The following is a 13,729-nucleotide window of genomic DNA, read 5'->3' on the forward strand; positions in this document are numbered from 1 at the left end:
CTCTTAATTTTTTCCGCGGCCGTAATTTTCAACATTAAATGTTTATTAATACATGAGGAATTGGAGTACATTTGATGTCCAATATGGGTTTTAGTTGTTTAAGTTTTCTTGACTAAATGATTACCTTTGTAAATGAAAACTTTGAATAAACTTCGATTTCTTTCGACAGTGAGAAGTTTATGGTGAGACTTAACAAAAACGGCGGGCCAAGAAATCCAGAGAAGGTCGACCGTCTCTGCGCGCTCTTTACGGTGAGAACAGTTCATAAACTCTTGTTATTGCTTGGGATTGTAAAAAACATGCTTACAAATAGACGTTAACACACAATAGTGTTCATTGAATTTGTTTACTTGTTTAAGAAATTACTCTTTTATAGTTCAAGAGAATTAATGGAGGTCTCAGTAATGTTTTTGTATTTTGCACATTCAGTGCAATGAAATTGACATGGATAGCTCAGATTATGTGGAAACGTTCTAAAAATAAGAGTTCATTTTCAGGTGTTGGTTTTTGAACAGTCTAGTCCATTTCTTTTGAGAATCATTTAGCATGCACAATACTTCCAACAGTCTCCATTTGCTCTCCATCATTTTTTCATTCAAGTACATCTTACAAATGCTCATTTGCTTCTCTCATTTCCCAAACAGGATCTTAGCAACAAAGACATGAAGCGAGATCTGTATATCGTGTCGCAGGTCATTAGGACGGGTGAGTATCTCTCGCCTTCCCACAATTCCTAGCTCTATCCATTTCCTTTATTTTGAAACAAATGTGGCAGAGATGCCATGAGGCAACACATTTCCCTGCTGCAACAATTGCATCTCTAGATCTGTTACGTAAGCGCGGTGTTGCTGTTCCATTTTCACAGAGACAGATAACTTGAATAGTGGAACAGGTCCTGTGCCCCCAAATCAAAGGCGACATTTTCTGGCTCTGTACAGGCCAGTCTTAAAATAGAAAAGCATCCCTTCCTTCGCCTTATTATACCGCTTAAGAGAATATCAAAGTAATCTGAACATCAATATAGTTAACATCGCTGTACACATGATATATTATCTTACCATGTTGATTTATAAGTTGAAGTGTCACATATGATTTTGATCAGATGTCAGTTTGATGACATTTCACTTCAACACACAAAAAGATATGTACGCATCCAATGTTTTGTTTCGTGCAGAGATGGCGACAGAGAGTCAAAAGTCAAAGTTACAGATTGTGTCTTTAAACAAATTATGCTCCCCTAGTGGTATCAAAAGGAATTGCAGTCTGTTTGAATAGTCAAAAATAACAGGATTTCTGAACGACAGGGCGGATGTTGCTGAATGACTCAAAGAAAGGTCCTCCTCATGTCCAGTACCGCCGGCCGTACGGATGTGCAGTGCTCGCCATGAGCGACATCCTCCAGACCATCTCTGAACTCAAAGAAGAGAAAGACTTTGTGCTTAAAGTTTACACGTAAGTGTCTTTTACTCACTGTGGAATCATTCGTCTTTATGATTGATCAGTTACGTAAAGACAGAAAGAGTGTTTTGCGTTTTTTGTGAACTACAATAAACTAGGAGTGATAAATTGCTCTCTTGGTTTACAGAATCTAAGGCCTTGACAAAACACTTGAGTTGATGGATAAAAACGTATCAATAATATATTAACCTTTCGGTTCCAGCTATAAGAGTACCGGGGATTCTTTTAGACTCGATCATTGGAGCTGAACACGTTGTAAACATAAATTCATGTAAATTGTGCCTTGATTATTCTAAACAGACGGAAAATCTTCGTACCATAAATGACAAGATGCTCTCTCAAATTCAAATTACTCAACAAATTGTTTCACAGACACCTCCTAGATGAGCCTAAACACAGTGAAACTTACCAAAAGATCAAGATGTTTATGTTGTCTGCCTACAGTGCATAACATTTTAAGGCATCCTAACAGCATTTCAGAATAAATTCATGTCAGTTTGCCGCCTTTTAAGATTAGCATTAGCATGTAAGCATTGTGCAGTGTGTATTCAACCACATAATGGATAGAGACAAGCTTAGGGAAATAAGGTAAGTAAAGGTTGATTTTATATGTGACCCTTTACGACAAAACTAGACTTTAGATTTGAGATTTTTACATCATCTGAAAGCTGAATAAATAGGCTTTCTATTGATATATAGTTTGTTAGGATAGGACACTATCTGGCGGAACAACAACTGTTCACAAAGCTGGAATCTGATGGTGCAAAAAAAGCTAAATATTGAGAAAATCTCTTTGAAGTAGTTAATCTGAGGCACTGTAGCAGACAGAAAAATAAAGTTTTTATACATTTACGGTTGGAAATTTATAAAACATCTTCATGGAACATAATCTTTACTCAATATCCTAATGATTTTTGCCATAAAAAAATCTGTAATTACCTATACTCTGTATTTTGCAGATTACTAAGAATGTTCCCGTGCTACTTAAGACTGGTTTTGTTGTCCAGAGTCACATTAAACATATTATTAAAAGATAAAAGTAGTGAAGAATTGAATAATTTACTCAATATTTTCATGTTCAAATAGTTTTTTCGCTTATACTGTACTGTTGTTAGCTTAGCCAAATGCTGACATTATCGACAGGAATCAGTCAGAAAAGGTAAAATGTCCCATGTGTTGCATTTCAGGAGCAACAGTAGTTTTCGACTAAATAGGGGTTACCCTCATGTTGTTCCCTGCTAGCTCAAGTATGTCTGTAAGATGTCTGCTAAAGATCTGGGGATCTGGAAAACGTCAGCTGTGTATCTGCTAAACATCTTAGAAAGAGCAGTTTTACATCCATCCTAAATCGTAAACATCTTTGAGACATCTTTTAGCTGTCTGTATGACATTTGACAGCAGACGTCTCCGAGTCGAGCAGATAAGCAAACTATGTCTTGCAGATGTAAATGCAGACATCAAACAGACGGCTGCCAGATCATGTTTGTGTGCTATCAGGGTTATTTGTGTCGTAGTTTTTTTGTTAAGATGTTGCACCTGCCTTTGTTAGCAGAACACATTTTCTATTGACGTATTTAGCAGTCAGTTTTATGCAAAGCGACTTGTTTCGAACCCCTTTGTGCAGTACAGTGTTCTACCTAGTGAACTACAGGAACACTAGACGGCAGCACAGCTCACACGTTTAAAAAAAGTGCTGCGTGTTACAGAAAACAGCATACAGCGAATATAGCGGCATACGGGTATATATCCTCGCGGACGGTGACACGTGGTCAAATCTTCTAGCTATCTCCATCACAGACTTTCATTATCTCTGTGCGCAACCATGCGGTAAGCCCTCCTCTGTTTTATGGTCTGGGGAACTGACAGAACTGGTTAAATGAAAGAAGAACTCCTGGAAGAAGAAAGAAGGTGTGCGTGTGTGGGAGAGATCGGAAACGGCAGTATTTGTTTTGATACCTTAGCAATAATGTTACGTTAAGCCATCGGTTTAAGTGAAGTATGGCTCTTATTGTGATGAAATGTATATCTTGAATGCACCTTGAAGTCACTTTGGATTCAAGCAAAATACATAAATACAAAATGAAGACATTGTTAATAATATATGCATGAAATGGGATTAAATGTCTATTTGTTTTTGGGCAGTGTTTGTGCCTGTGTGTGCTTGCGCATATGTGTCCGAGTATGCTAGTTACGTGGAGACACCTAGTGGTAGACTAGATAGGGAATGTAATGCGTTTCAGCCAGTCAGCTTTGCTGTGAATACACCCCTTCATGTTCTGTAATTTAGCAGCTTTTATCATCAAAGAGCCTGTGAAAAGAAACATGGCGTGCGGCTTTCCTCTTGCATTCGGCATAAAGTCGTTGCGACCCTGCGAGCAACACACCATAACCACCCTTGACGCCCTTGGAACAAGTCACAGCGACAGTCAACCAGATGGACTCCGCGGGAGTTCCCACAAAGCATCTGCCCCCTCTCCCGCCGTTTAAACTAGCATTAGCTGACGTAGGTCCCTTTCAGCTGCTACCGCGCCTTTAGACACTACTGGATCAGGCTTTAAAAACATCAGTTCCCCTTAGGCCAGAGAGCTGCTGTGCTCAAAACTTCAACAACTGGCCCGCAGCGATTTACCAGCTACTAATGCTGGAACGTACTGGCTCTGTTCCCACACACGAGAGGGCTGTGCGGCTCTGATTTTAAACTGTGGAGTGCACTGATAGTCTTCATAGGTGATGGTGTTCAGTGCTTGTCTGTACTTGACTGCTAGGTTTTCATTTGCTGTTGGCTTGTTCAGAGTGTTAATTTATGAACGTTGCCAGTTGGGGTTAACTGTCTCTCAATGCGAACATTATCGCTTATTATAGAAAGCACACTTGAGTGAACTTCTACGTCTGTAGTGGTTTTGCATAGACAGACCTTTGATGCATTTACATCTTAAACTTGCTAAGAACCGCCTACTTACACAGGAACTAATTGATATGTAATGCAAACAATTACAGTTTGTTTTGTTTTATTAGTATTTTAGGGACTGGTTTATCGTATATGCACAGCAGGTTATAGCTGTGTTATTAATAGAAAATTAATCATAATCGTCAACTTTGGCCTTCAACAATTAGAAAGACGAAATTATCAAGGTAGAAACAAGTATTGTGCCGCATTCCATTTTGCATAGATCCTTGCTTTTCTTGTGTATATATATTTATAAATTGTATCTTTTCACGTGGTTCAACTTTGCTATTTTTACATTTATATGAGGGCTGTTAAAGGATTAATCGCGATTAATCGCATCCAGAATAAAAGTTTTTGTTTACATAATATATAACTGTGTGCTGTGCATAATCATTTTGTATGTATTTATATATACATATACACATCCATGCATATATTTAAGAAAAATCTAAAAATTATTAAACATTTATATATAATTTCAATTGTTGGTAAATATAATGAAAATAAATACATGTAAATATTTGCTAAATATGTATACATGTGTATCTGTTTGTAGTTATAAAAACATATTTAATATGCACAGTACATAGACATATATTATGTAAACACAAACTTTTATTCTGGATGCAATTAATCGTGATTAATCTTTTGACAGCCCTAATTTATATATATATAAAAATGGCGGGCATCGATTATTTTTTTTTAATCTAGACTAATCTAGATTAAAATGGCTCATTTGAATTCTGCCAAAGGCATTCAGAATATGTGTGCTACCCAAATAATGACTAAAAGTAAGTCTTTGAGAACGGGTTTCTCAAGCCAGGTGGCGCATTAGACCAGGGGCTCATCTCCTGTTTCCAAAATGCATCACAAACTGCTTGAGAAAGCTGTTCTACTATGATAATTGGTGATGAAAATTAAATTATGTTCAATAAGATGTACTTCTGTTTACTTCCGCATTAGCTAAGGGATGCTTTGCGTTTAGGTGGTACTTGAGACTGGAACAGCTCCTACAGTACATTTACATTTAGTCATTTAGCAGACGCTTTTATCCAAAGCAATTTACAAAGAGTTAGGGAGCAACAAGCGATATGTCATACAGGAGCCATAATACATTAGATCTCAATACAAAGTTACTGGTTTCAACTAAAGCTAGACCACTACCTGTTGAGAGAAAGTGTTTTTTTTAAACCAATTCCGCATTGCACAAGGTGTAAACAACCTTAGTCTTGTCGATGTTTCCATTGGGAAGCTTCTTAAAAATAAATTTTCCCTGAAGCAACCCGGCGGCTTCAAAGCTGCATCCATGTTAGCACGTCACGTTTAAACACGTTGAATTCACAGTTTAAACGGCAAGTTTTTTAAGTTTTCTGTTCTTAAAGGTAATAAGTAATGGTGTTAAATAATCGGGATCTCGATATTGGCCAAAATAATTGTGATAATGATTTTTGTCATAATCGAGCAGCCCTACAGTAGGTATGTAAAGACCGATGGTGTGTGCACACCGAAAGTAAAGCGAATATCTGCATTGCGTCCCTCAAGAGATTATTTGTTTTTCGCATCACGTGAAACTTAAAAACATCACGGCATGAGGTGTGTCTTCACGCATATTAACAACAAACACAACATCCCAGGTAGCATAGGAACGTCTTTAAGATGTCTGCGTAAGATGAGGAGATCTGAAAAACATCTGCTGTGTAGGAAAGTCTTAGAAAAGGCAGTTTTACATGCACTCTTATTCGTCTTCTAGATGTCTATATGATATCTCAGAGAAATGCAGATGAGCAAATAATCATAAAAAACGTCTTATAGACGTAAAACAGACATCAAATAGATGTCTCCCAAATGTACGTGTGCTGTCAGGGATGTTAATAAGCTCTTCACTGATTGGCTTGCATGAAACCACATCGTCATGCGAAAACACGATTGCTGCAACCATGTTACCCAATTTTGCGTCACCCGGCACTAATTCACGTCTATTTGTGTCATTGACTTTCACTTTGTAATCCACTGGCTCAAATAATTCGATTCATGTGTTTATTCCTTTATGATAAACAATACATTACATTTTGAGATACAGTAACATTTTTCATGCATAATATGATATTTGATGGAATTAATGATTTCATTGACACTAGCTATTATTATGCATGAATTACAGAAATTGGTTTACGAAACATTGATGTCAATCTTTGACACGGCCTCACTCCATCAAAATTTAAGATATCAAGGTAATATTTTCACAGAATATTCTTTAGATTATTAAGGATGATTTTATAAAAGAAATCACAAATGACCAGATGGGTTTTCATAATCAGGGTCACATATATTAAAAACCAAATGTAATTGTAGACGGTAGCCTACCGATACAAAGCAATGTTGCGAATTAAAAAATCAAATCCTGCCTTACATTTATTTAATTCCTTATACTGTTTCACTCAGAAATAAAAGTTAATTTTGCTTAGAATCCAAGCCTAGTTTAGCTAATTCTATGATGCTCTATTTGGACAAGGTCTGTTAGTATCAATGTTGAGTTATGTCTTTACTTACCATTTCACATCTGAGTCTACACATCTGACATGTGATGAATCCACTTTCTTTATCTCTTCTTAACATCTTAATGCTTGTCTTCTTTTTTTGTTTCTTGTCTCTTTCCCAGTTGTAATAATGAGAATGAGTGGTACCAGATCCATGAGAACATTATCCGCAAGTCTAGTACCAAATACACAGCGCCCAGCACTAACTACGGTAAGAGCACTATAAAAACAGACAGACACTTGCTGGGTATTTTAGGGGTCCAATGTGTATTTTTTGGAGGATCTGTGTCAGCTACCGTAGTGCTTCGAAAGGGAGTGGTGAGCCATTGGTTGCAGTTCGTAACCTCACCACTAGATGCCGCCATTCAGTCCTTGTAAAAAGTTTTTGAAACCCCATTTGTTTTGATTTAGCTGAAATCGAACTGTATTGTGTCTGATTGTCCTCTAATATCTTCATCATGTGTTGTATAGTTTGTGAGTAAGCGGTAATTGAATGTAAAGAATGTATATTATACAAGAACCCAAAATGACTTTGAGGAGCTAAAAACGTCCCAAAAATGTACCATGAGAGGAAGTAAATTCGAAGGGTAATAATTGACACATCAGCTGTTCCAACTGAGAGTTCATATTGGGGTTAAGGGAATAGGCTGAATATTTCTAGACCTGAACGGAAAACCCCTCCAGCTGGGAATCGGAGGAGCCAGGCAATCCAAATGACTGATTTCGGCGGGCGGCCTGGCATGTTCAGTTTAATGAAGGATTAAAGGTAGCGGGGTGCCAGGCTATTAGCAGCAGTATAGACACAAAACAATGCTTTTGTAGCAGTTACTGGCAGCCAGTTTATCACATTTTCTGAAATAAAGACCTGGTTTATAAATAATAACAAGATAATCGTAGATGATAATTACTCCGGTCGTCGTAATGAAGTCATCTCACATTTGGCCCAAACTCTTGTTGTCCTGCAGGTTTGATAATATCTCTGCAGCTTCTGCGGGGCGACATGGAGCAGGTGCGAAGGGAAAACCCCATGATATTCAACCGCGGCGTGGCCGTCACACGCAAGCTGGGTTTTCCTGATGTCATCATGCCAGGTAAGTCCGCGGTTGAATTTAACAAAGTATTTAACAAAGGGCTGGATGACTCTGAGACTTACTACTTTGGGAATGGCACACTGTTAAGAAAATCTCATGAATTAAGCTTTTTAAGAAAAAGTCATTTTATCATTTTGTGCTAATGGTAACAATCCCATTTACTTCTATTGGAAGGACTTATGACCAATGCAAGTGAAGGGATACTGTCACTGTTCAATTTGTCATCATTCTTCAAAATATTCTGCAGAAGAAGGATAGTGATGTATGTTTTAAATGACAAGAGGGTGAATAAATTATGACAGAATTGTTGGGGTCAACTATCACTTTAAATACATGAGTGTTTTTTCCAGAAAATTGAACAAGGATTTAAAATAAAGCAGCCAACGTTAAGTTGTTGTATTTAAGTAGTATGGTTAAAAGGCATAGGACATAAACTACGCGGCCCAAAAGTAAACATAAATATGTATAGAAGTTTGTTGCATTGTAAATTTGTTTACAATTTAGCAACCAACATCAAAAATATGAAGGGAGGAAATTAATCATAATTGTTATTATTATCATCAACTATAATTATTATTTACATTAACTTATTTTTATTATTTCTTCATTATTCATTGTAATCTCTAATCTCAATAAACAGCTAAAGTATATCTGTTGGTTTTTTTACGGTATATATGTTGATAACTACACTCCATCCAGGGTGCATCCTGCCTTGATGCCCGATGACTCCTGAGATAGGCGCAGGCTCCCCGTGACCCGAGGTAGTTCGGATAAGCGGTAGAAAATGGAATGGAATGGAATGTTGATAACTATTGATTATGTCCATACTGAACTGCTGCGTTCTTATTTAATTCATTTATTAATTTGAATAATTTATATTTTAACATTTTCTAAAACTCGACGTGGTGTTGCTTTTTAGTTTCTAATGTTGTGCTCAGACCAAATGCGAATGGTGCGTTAAGCACGAGTGATTTACATGTTAAGTCAATGCAAAGACGCGATAGACCTACTTGCGGCACGATTGACGCGAAATGCATCAATCGCAATTGTTCAAGCGTCCAAATACACGCGGAAAGCGCGATTCATTCGCGCAAGTCGCGTTTGGTCTGAACACACAGTAAGATGTTCCTTGTTATCTCGATAGAGGTTAGCTACGGTTAGCTCAGTAAGCTACGGTTGACAGGTGCTTACTTACTGGACAAAGTGAAAATAGCCCACCGCAATATATATGACTCAGATCCCGCCTTTTGTCTATGTTTTTTTAATGCCCATGTTATTTTAGGCATGAGCATTAGAACTGGACACGTAAGGTCACATCACCCTCATTTTTTGACTGGGGTGAATCATGCTTGTACCAACATTACCCACATTTAAACAGACTGCACTCACTGTCTGCTCTATGCCCCAGAGGGCTTGTGAAATCAGCTGGACTCTTGCCATGTCAAAGCCCAGTGACAAAATCCCTTCCCTCTGATTCAGCAGAAGCCCCGGGGCGTCTCAAATGCTGCCACCTGATGTTTCTCATGTCACTCGGTGCACCTTTAGAGATCTGACTTATTCTTAGAACTCCAGGGACCCTTCCCCACCCATCTCATCCATAATATCAAGCAATGGTCTTGCATCCCCCTCGAGTTGATTGATGGGATCTGCAAGCGTCCTCCATCTTCGTTGCTGATTTTTATTCAGTCGTCTCTGAGGTTGTGCATCTTCTCAAGAGCTTCAGTGAAGGGTTGATCATCCGTATATCGAGCAGCCCGGGGTAGTTCAATTCTAATCACAGAGGAGCTTGAGCTTTTTCAATTCAGCATTTTGAAACGCCAATAGGTCAATACGCTTCGGGTAGCCAAAGTGTGATGGGGGTCTTACATAGGTATTTCTCAAAGGGGCTGGTTTCAGATTGATGCATTGACTCCATTCACTAAAGAGATCACATTTGGCTGGTTGCTAATGCATGGTCCCAGGTTTTGGGTGCATTGCGGTACAAAGTTTTTTATCAAACAATATTGATATACAGGGCAGCTATTTAAAGAAAGTTTGAAATGTTAAACTTGTGAAATGTAATTAACAATAGAAATGCAATAGTTTTGCATAAGTGCATCCGCATTATTGTTTTATTAGTATTATTATTCTTTTTTTAATTTCTTTTTAATTTCTTTATATATTTTAATTTTATATGTACTTCTACTTGAATTTACTTTTTATTTAATTGTATTCTTTTTTTTATATAAATATTAAAACATAATAAATGTTTACCTTTATGTGCTTAGTTTTGTTATATTATGTTTCTTTTTAATATTTTCAGTTATTTTCCTTTCCTTTTATTTTGTACTTTTACTTTGATTTACTTTTAATTTTTTTGCAACTAGATGCCAATTCTTTACTTCAGTATTGTGATGCATTATAAAAAGAGAAAATTAGATGGTGTGGCTTGTTTTATACTGCAAATTGATTACATCTTGCAAACAATTGCCAACACTTAATAAAAGTTTTTTTTGGTTTGTTCTACACGTTCCTCTTATTATACAAACCATAACAATCTAAACCCCCAGCCATAGTATCTGCTATACCTGTAAATCCTACTGCTGTCTGTATTTTTTCCTCATTTCAGCTGGGCATGCACCAGCATTGTTTTTTTTTTTGGCAGGAATTTGTAGTCGTTCACTCAATAGAGAGCTTTATGTGGATTTTATAAACCCAGACGACTCTTAGGCAGTGTTGAAAAGGCCTGTAAGACTGTGGCTGTAACCCATTGCAGAAAGTCTCTCAACAGGGACGCAATCCAGCGAAACCGGCCTGCTGGTGCCAGATAACATTTGTACCGTGGTGTGGAACTATAAAATACTGTCAGCCAAACAGACAAGTGAACAAGGCTTTATTTAGTCGTTCATACTTTGCTGTTTGGTCCATCCAGCATTTCGAAGTGGAGCTGCAGGCAATATTCACTTATCTAGATTCCTTTCTTGTTGGTTTCTTTGGACGTAATATTGAAAAGTACTACGGGGCACCAAATGTAAAATGAAGCATGTAACAAAAAATTGTAAGGTCAAATTTTTTAATGCATTTAGAGTTTAATAATCATAGAAATAAGAAAATGGATGTCTTTGTATTTTGATAAAACATTAAATCTGATGTATTTTTGAATAGATTTAAGAATCTTAAGAAGAGTCTTGTGTTTGCAAATACTCGGAGATGTTGTAAAGTGTTGTTATAACTGAGCCCATGTTGTTATATGACTCTATATACAACTGTGCATAAATCTGTACAGTTTGTATTTCTATTTAACAGCATTTTCTAGATTCAACAGCAAATGCAAAGCTGTGCCAAGTCACGACATATCCTCAGATGCAACATTTTGTTCCTTATTTCTCAAAAGTCACTATTTTTGCCAGCTACTTTACGCATAAATAGATTATCGGCTTTATTGGAAAAACCAGTGAGAGGTGCTTTTTTCCTTTTAAAAGAAATTGTGCACCCCAAAAAGATATTCAAGGGATATCTGGTGTTCTTTTAACAGAGCAAATGTAGGTTTCGCTTAAAGTATAAACCCAAATATACATCACCAGACTCGTATCTGTCTGCAGATTCAGCTGCGGGTGGGTGTTAAAACAAGAATCCTTTTTTAAGCGCTTTCTAAGCAAGCATTCTCAATTTTCGTTCATTGCGTCAACTGTAATTGAAATAAATCGTGTTAAGCCTCGCAAACTTCTTTCGCTAACAGCAAAAAAAAAGTTTTTCTACCCTTGTGCACACCAAGTATTATTCTAGAAGGAAAGAATATCTATTTTAGGTGTGACAACAAGGATGAGGCCGCAATTTTGCAGAGGAAAAGTAGGAAGCCGTGTCCTCCGATTAAAGGGGTCGATAATGTGAGAATTGCATGAAACAGGGGTCACGTATGCTGTGACGAAAGCTAAAGAAAATCTGGACGGTATTTCCTCCGCCTGGTGGGCCATCTTCTGCTCCTGCAGGATTCAGCTGGACGAACGGTTTGACCTTTACAGGGCGACAGCTTTTATTACACTCTGTAAAAGGATTTAAAAGAGGAGTTAAATTCAAAGTGCTGCATGGATCCATCCAAAACAACGTTCTCTTGTAAACTTGATAAAAAAACATGTAGGTGTAGGAACATGATAAAAAAGCACCAGGTTCACCTTTTAAAATTTTTTAGTAATGGTAAATAAACGAATGCTGTTTTTTAACTTGACATTGTGATTTCATTAGTATTCGTAAGCAGGATACAAACGTGTTTTAGTTTCACAACAGAAGCTACACAATGACTCAATTTACCTATTTTTGTTCGCATTTCAAAGAGCAAATTTTGTTTTTGTTGATGTGTAGTTGATGTACGCAACGATCTCTACCTCATACTTGAGAGAGGAGACTTCGAAAGGGGCGGCAAGAGCGTTCAGAAGAACATTGAGGTCACCATGTATGTGCTCTACGCTGATGGCGAGTTCCTCAAAGTACGTCAAACCCAATATTATGTTTAAATGTACAAATGACACGTAGCTTTTCTGTTGAATCATGTAGTCTCACCCATAATTATCGTGCGTCACAAACGTTGCTGCACAAAAGCTAATCTCTTTGAGCATTTTTTATGTCATTTTTTCAGGAATGCATCAGTCTGGGCTCAGGAGAACACAACATAAGCGAATATCGATCTTTCGTCCTCTACCACAACAACAGTCCACGCTGGAGTGAGGTCATCAAACTACCCATCCCTATTGACCGATTCCGGGGGTCCCATCTGCGTTTTGAGTTTAGACACTGTTCGAGTAAGGATGCATCAGTTTCAATAAATCTCTGATATACTAATGCTGTTAAAAGTCTTTTTGATCTGAGGATAAGGATAGTTTGTGCTTACCTATTTTTTCCAACCAAATATAATGATAAGAGGAATTTTCCAGCATGAAACGTGCATTATTGCTGTTAATCCAGCACCGAAATTTTAAAACTAAATTTGTACTCGTGAAGTAATAAAATGTATCTGAATGATCTGAAAGTGCTTCTACTTGAAACTTATCAGCCAAATTGCAAAGTATTCCTCTTTGTGTCTCTGCAGCAAAGGACAAAGGAGAGAAAAAGCTTTTTGGCTTTGCTTTCACTCCACTAATGCGGGAGGACGGGACCACGCTGTCAGATGAAAGCCATGAGCTTTACGTCTACAAGGTGAAGGCGATGTCAGCTCTTGCTTTGCTTGCTGCTATTCAATTAGTAACAATTATACACAAACAGTATCAGACGATCCGAAAATCAATGTGTCGTGTAAAAATGTGTTGAGTAAAAAAGTTAAAAAAATGTGTAAGTCATTATGAAGTTTATTTTATTCAATTTTTTTTATTATAATTTAAAATAATAACATTAATATAAAATATATGTATTTATTATGTTGTTTCTAGTGGATTTATTGTAGCAAGCTACTTATAATTATGACTGACACAAAGTTAAAATACTTATATTAGTCAAATAGAGTGTATTGTTTATGGTTTACAAAATAATGTTATTTTATATTATATTTTTAATGAAATATTTATAATATATGTATTAAACATTTTTAGTAAATTATATTGTTTTCATTTAAAATATGAAAAAACGAATTAATTTTGAGCACTTATTTATTTATATTTATAATTAAAGTATCATAATTTTAAAACAGAAATAAAATAATGTAAACATAGCTAAATCTCTTTTAAGAT

At 36.8% G+C, this 13,729-nt stretch overlaps 1 protein-coding gene across 11 annotated transcripts in view; it reads left to right on the forward strand.

The window, feature by feature from the left end:
- The window catches only part of dock3 (dedicator of cytokinesis 3), a 162,016-nt gene that overhangs the window by 116,505 nt on the left and 31,782 nt on the right, over positions 1 to 13,729 (forward strand). For all 11 annotated transcript variants that reach the window (XR_008907726.1, XM_056759059.1, XM_056759064.1 and 8 more), the window contains 8 exons: positions 170 to 251; positions 645 to 705; positions 1,305 to 1,452; positions 7,065 to 7,153; positions 7,908 to 8,033; positions 12,372 to 12,496; positions 12,646 to 12,808; positions 13,096 to 13,202. Coding sequence is in view for 10 of the 11 variants with exons in the window: in XM_056759059.1 (XP_056615037.1) it covers positions 170 to 251; positions 645 to 705; positions 1,305 to 1,452; positions 7,065 to 7,153; positions 7,908 to 8,033; positions 12,372 to 12,496; positions 12,646 to 12,808; positions 13,096 to 13,202 (901 nt within the window). In the remaining variant the exon portion in view is untranslated. The remainder of the gene's footprint in view (positions 1 to 169; positions 252 to 644; positions 706 to 1,304; positions 1,453 to 7,064; positions 7,154 to 7,907; positions 8,034 to 12,371; positions 12,497 to 12,645; positions 12,809 to 13,095; positions 13,203 to 13,729) is intronic.

This window comes from Triplophysa dalaica, chromosome 10 (assembly GCF_015846415.1).
Source record: "Triplophysa dalaica isolate WHDGS20190420 chromosome 10, ASM1584641v1, whole genome shotgun sequence".
NCBI lineage: Eukaryota > Metazoa > Chordata > Actinopteri > Cypriniformes > Nemacheilidae > Triplophysa > Triplophysa dalaica.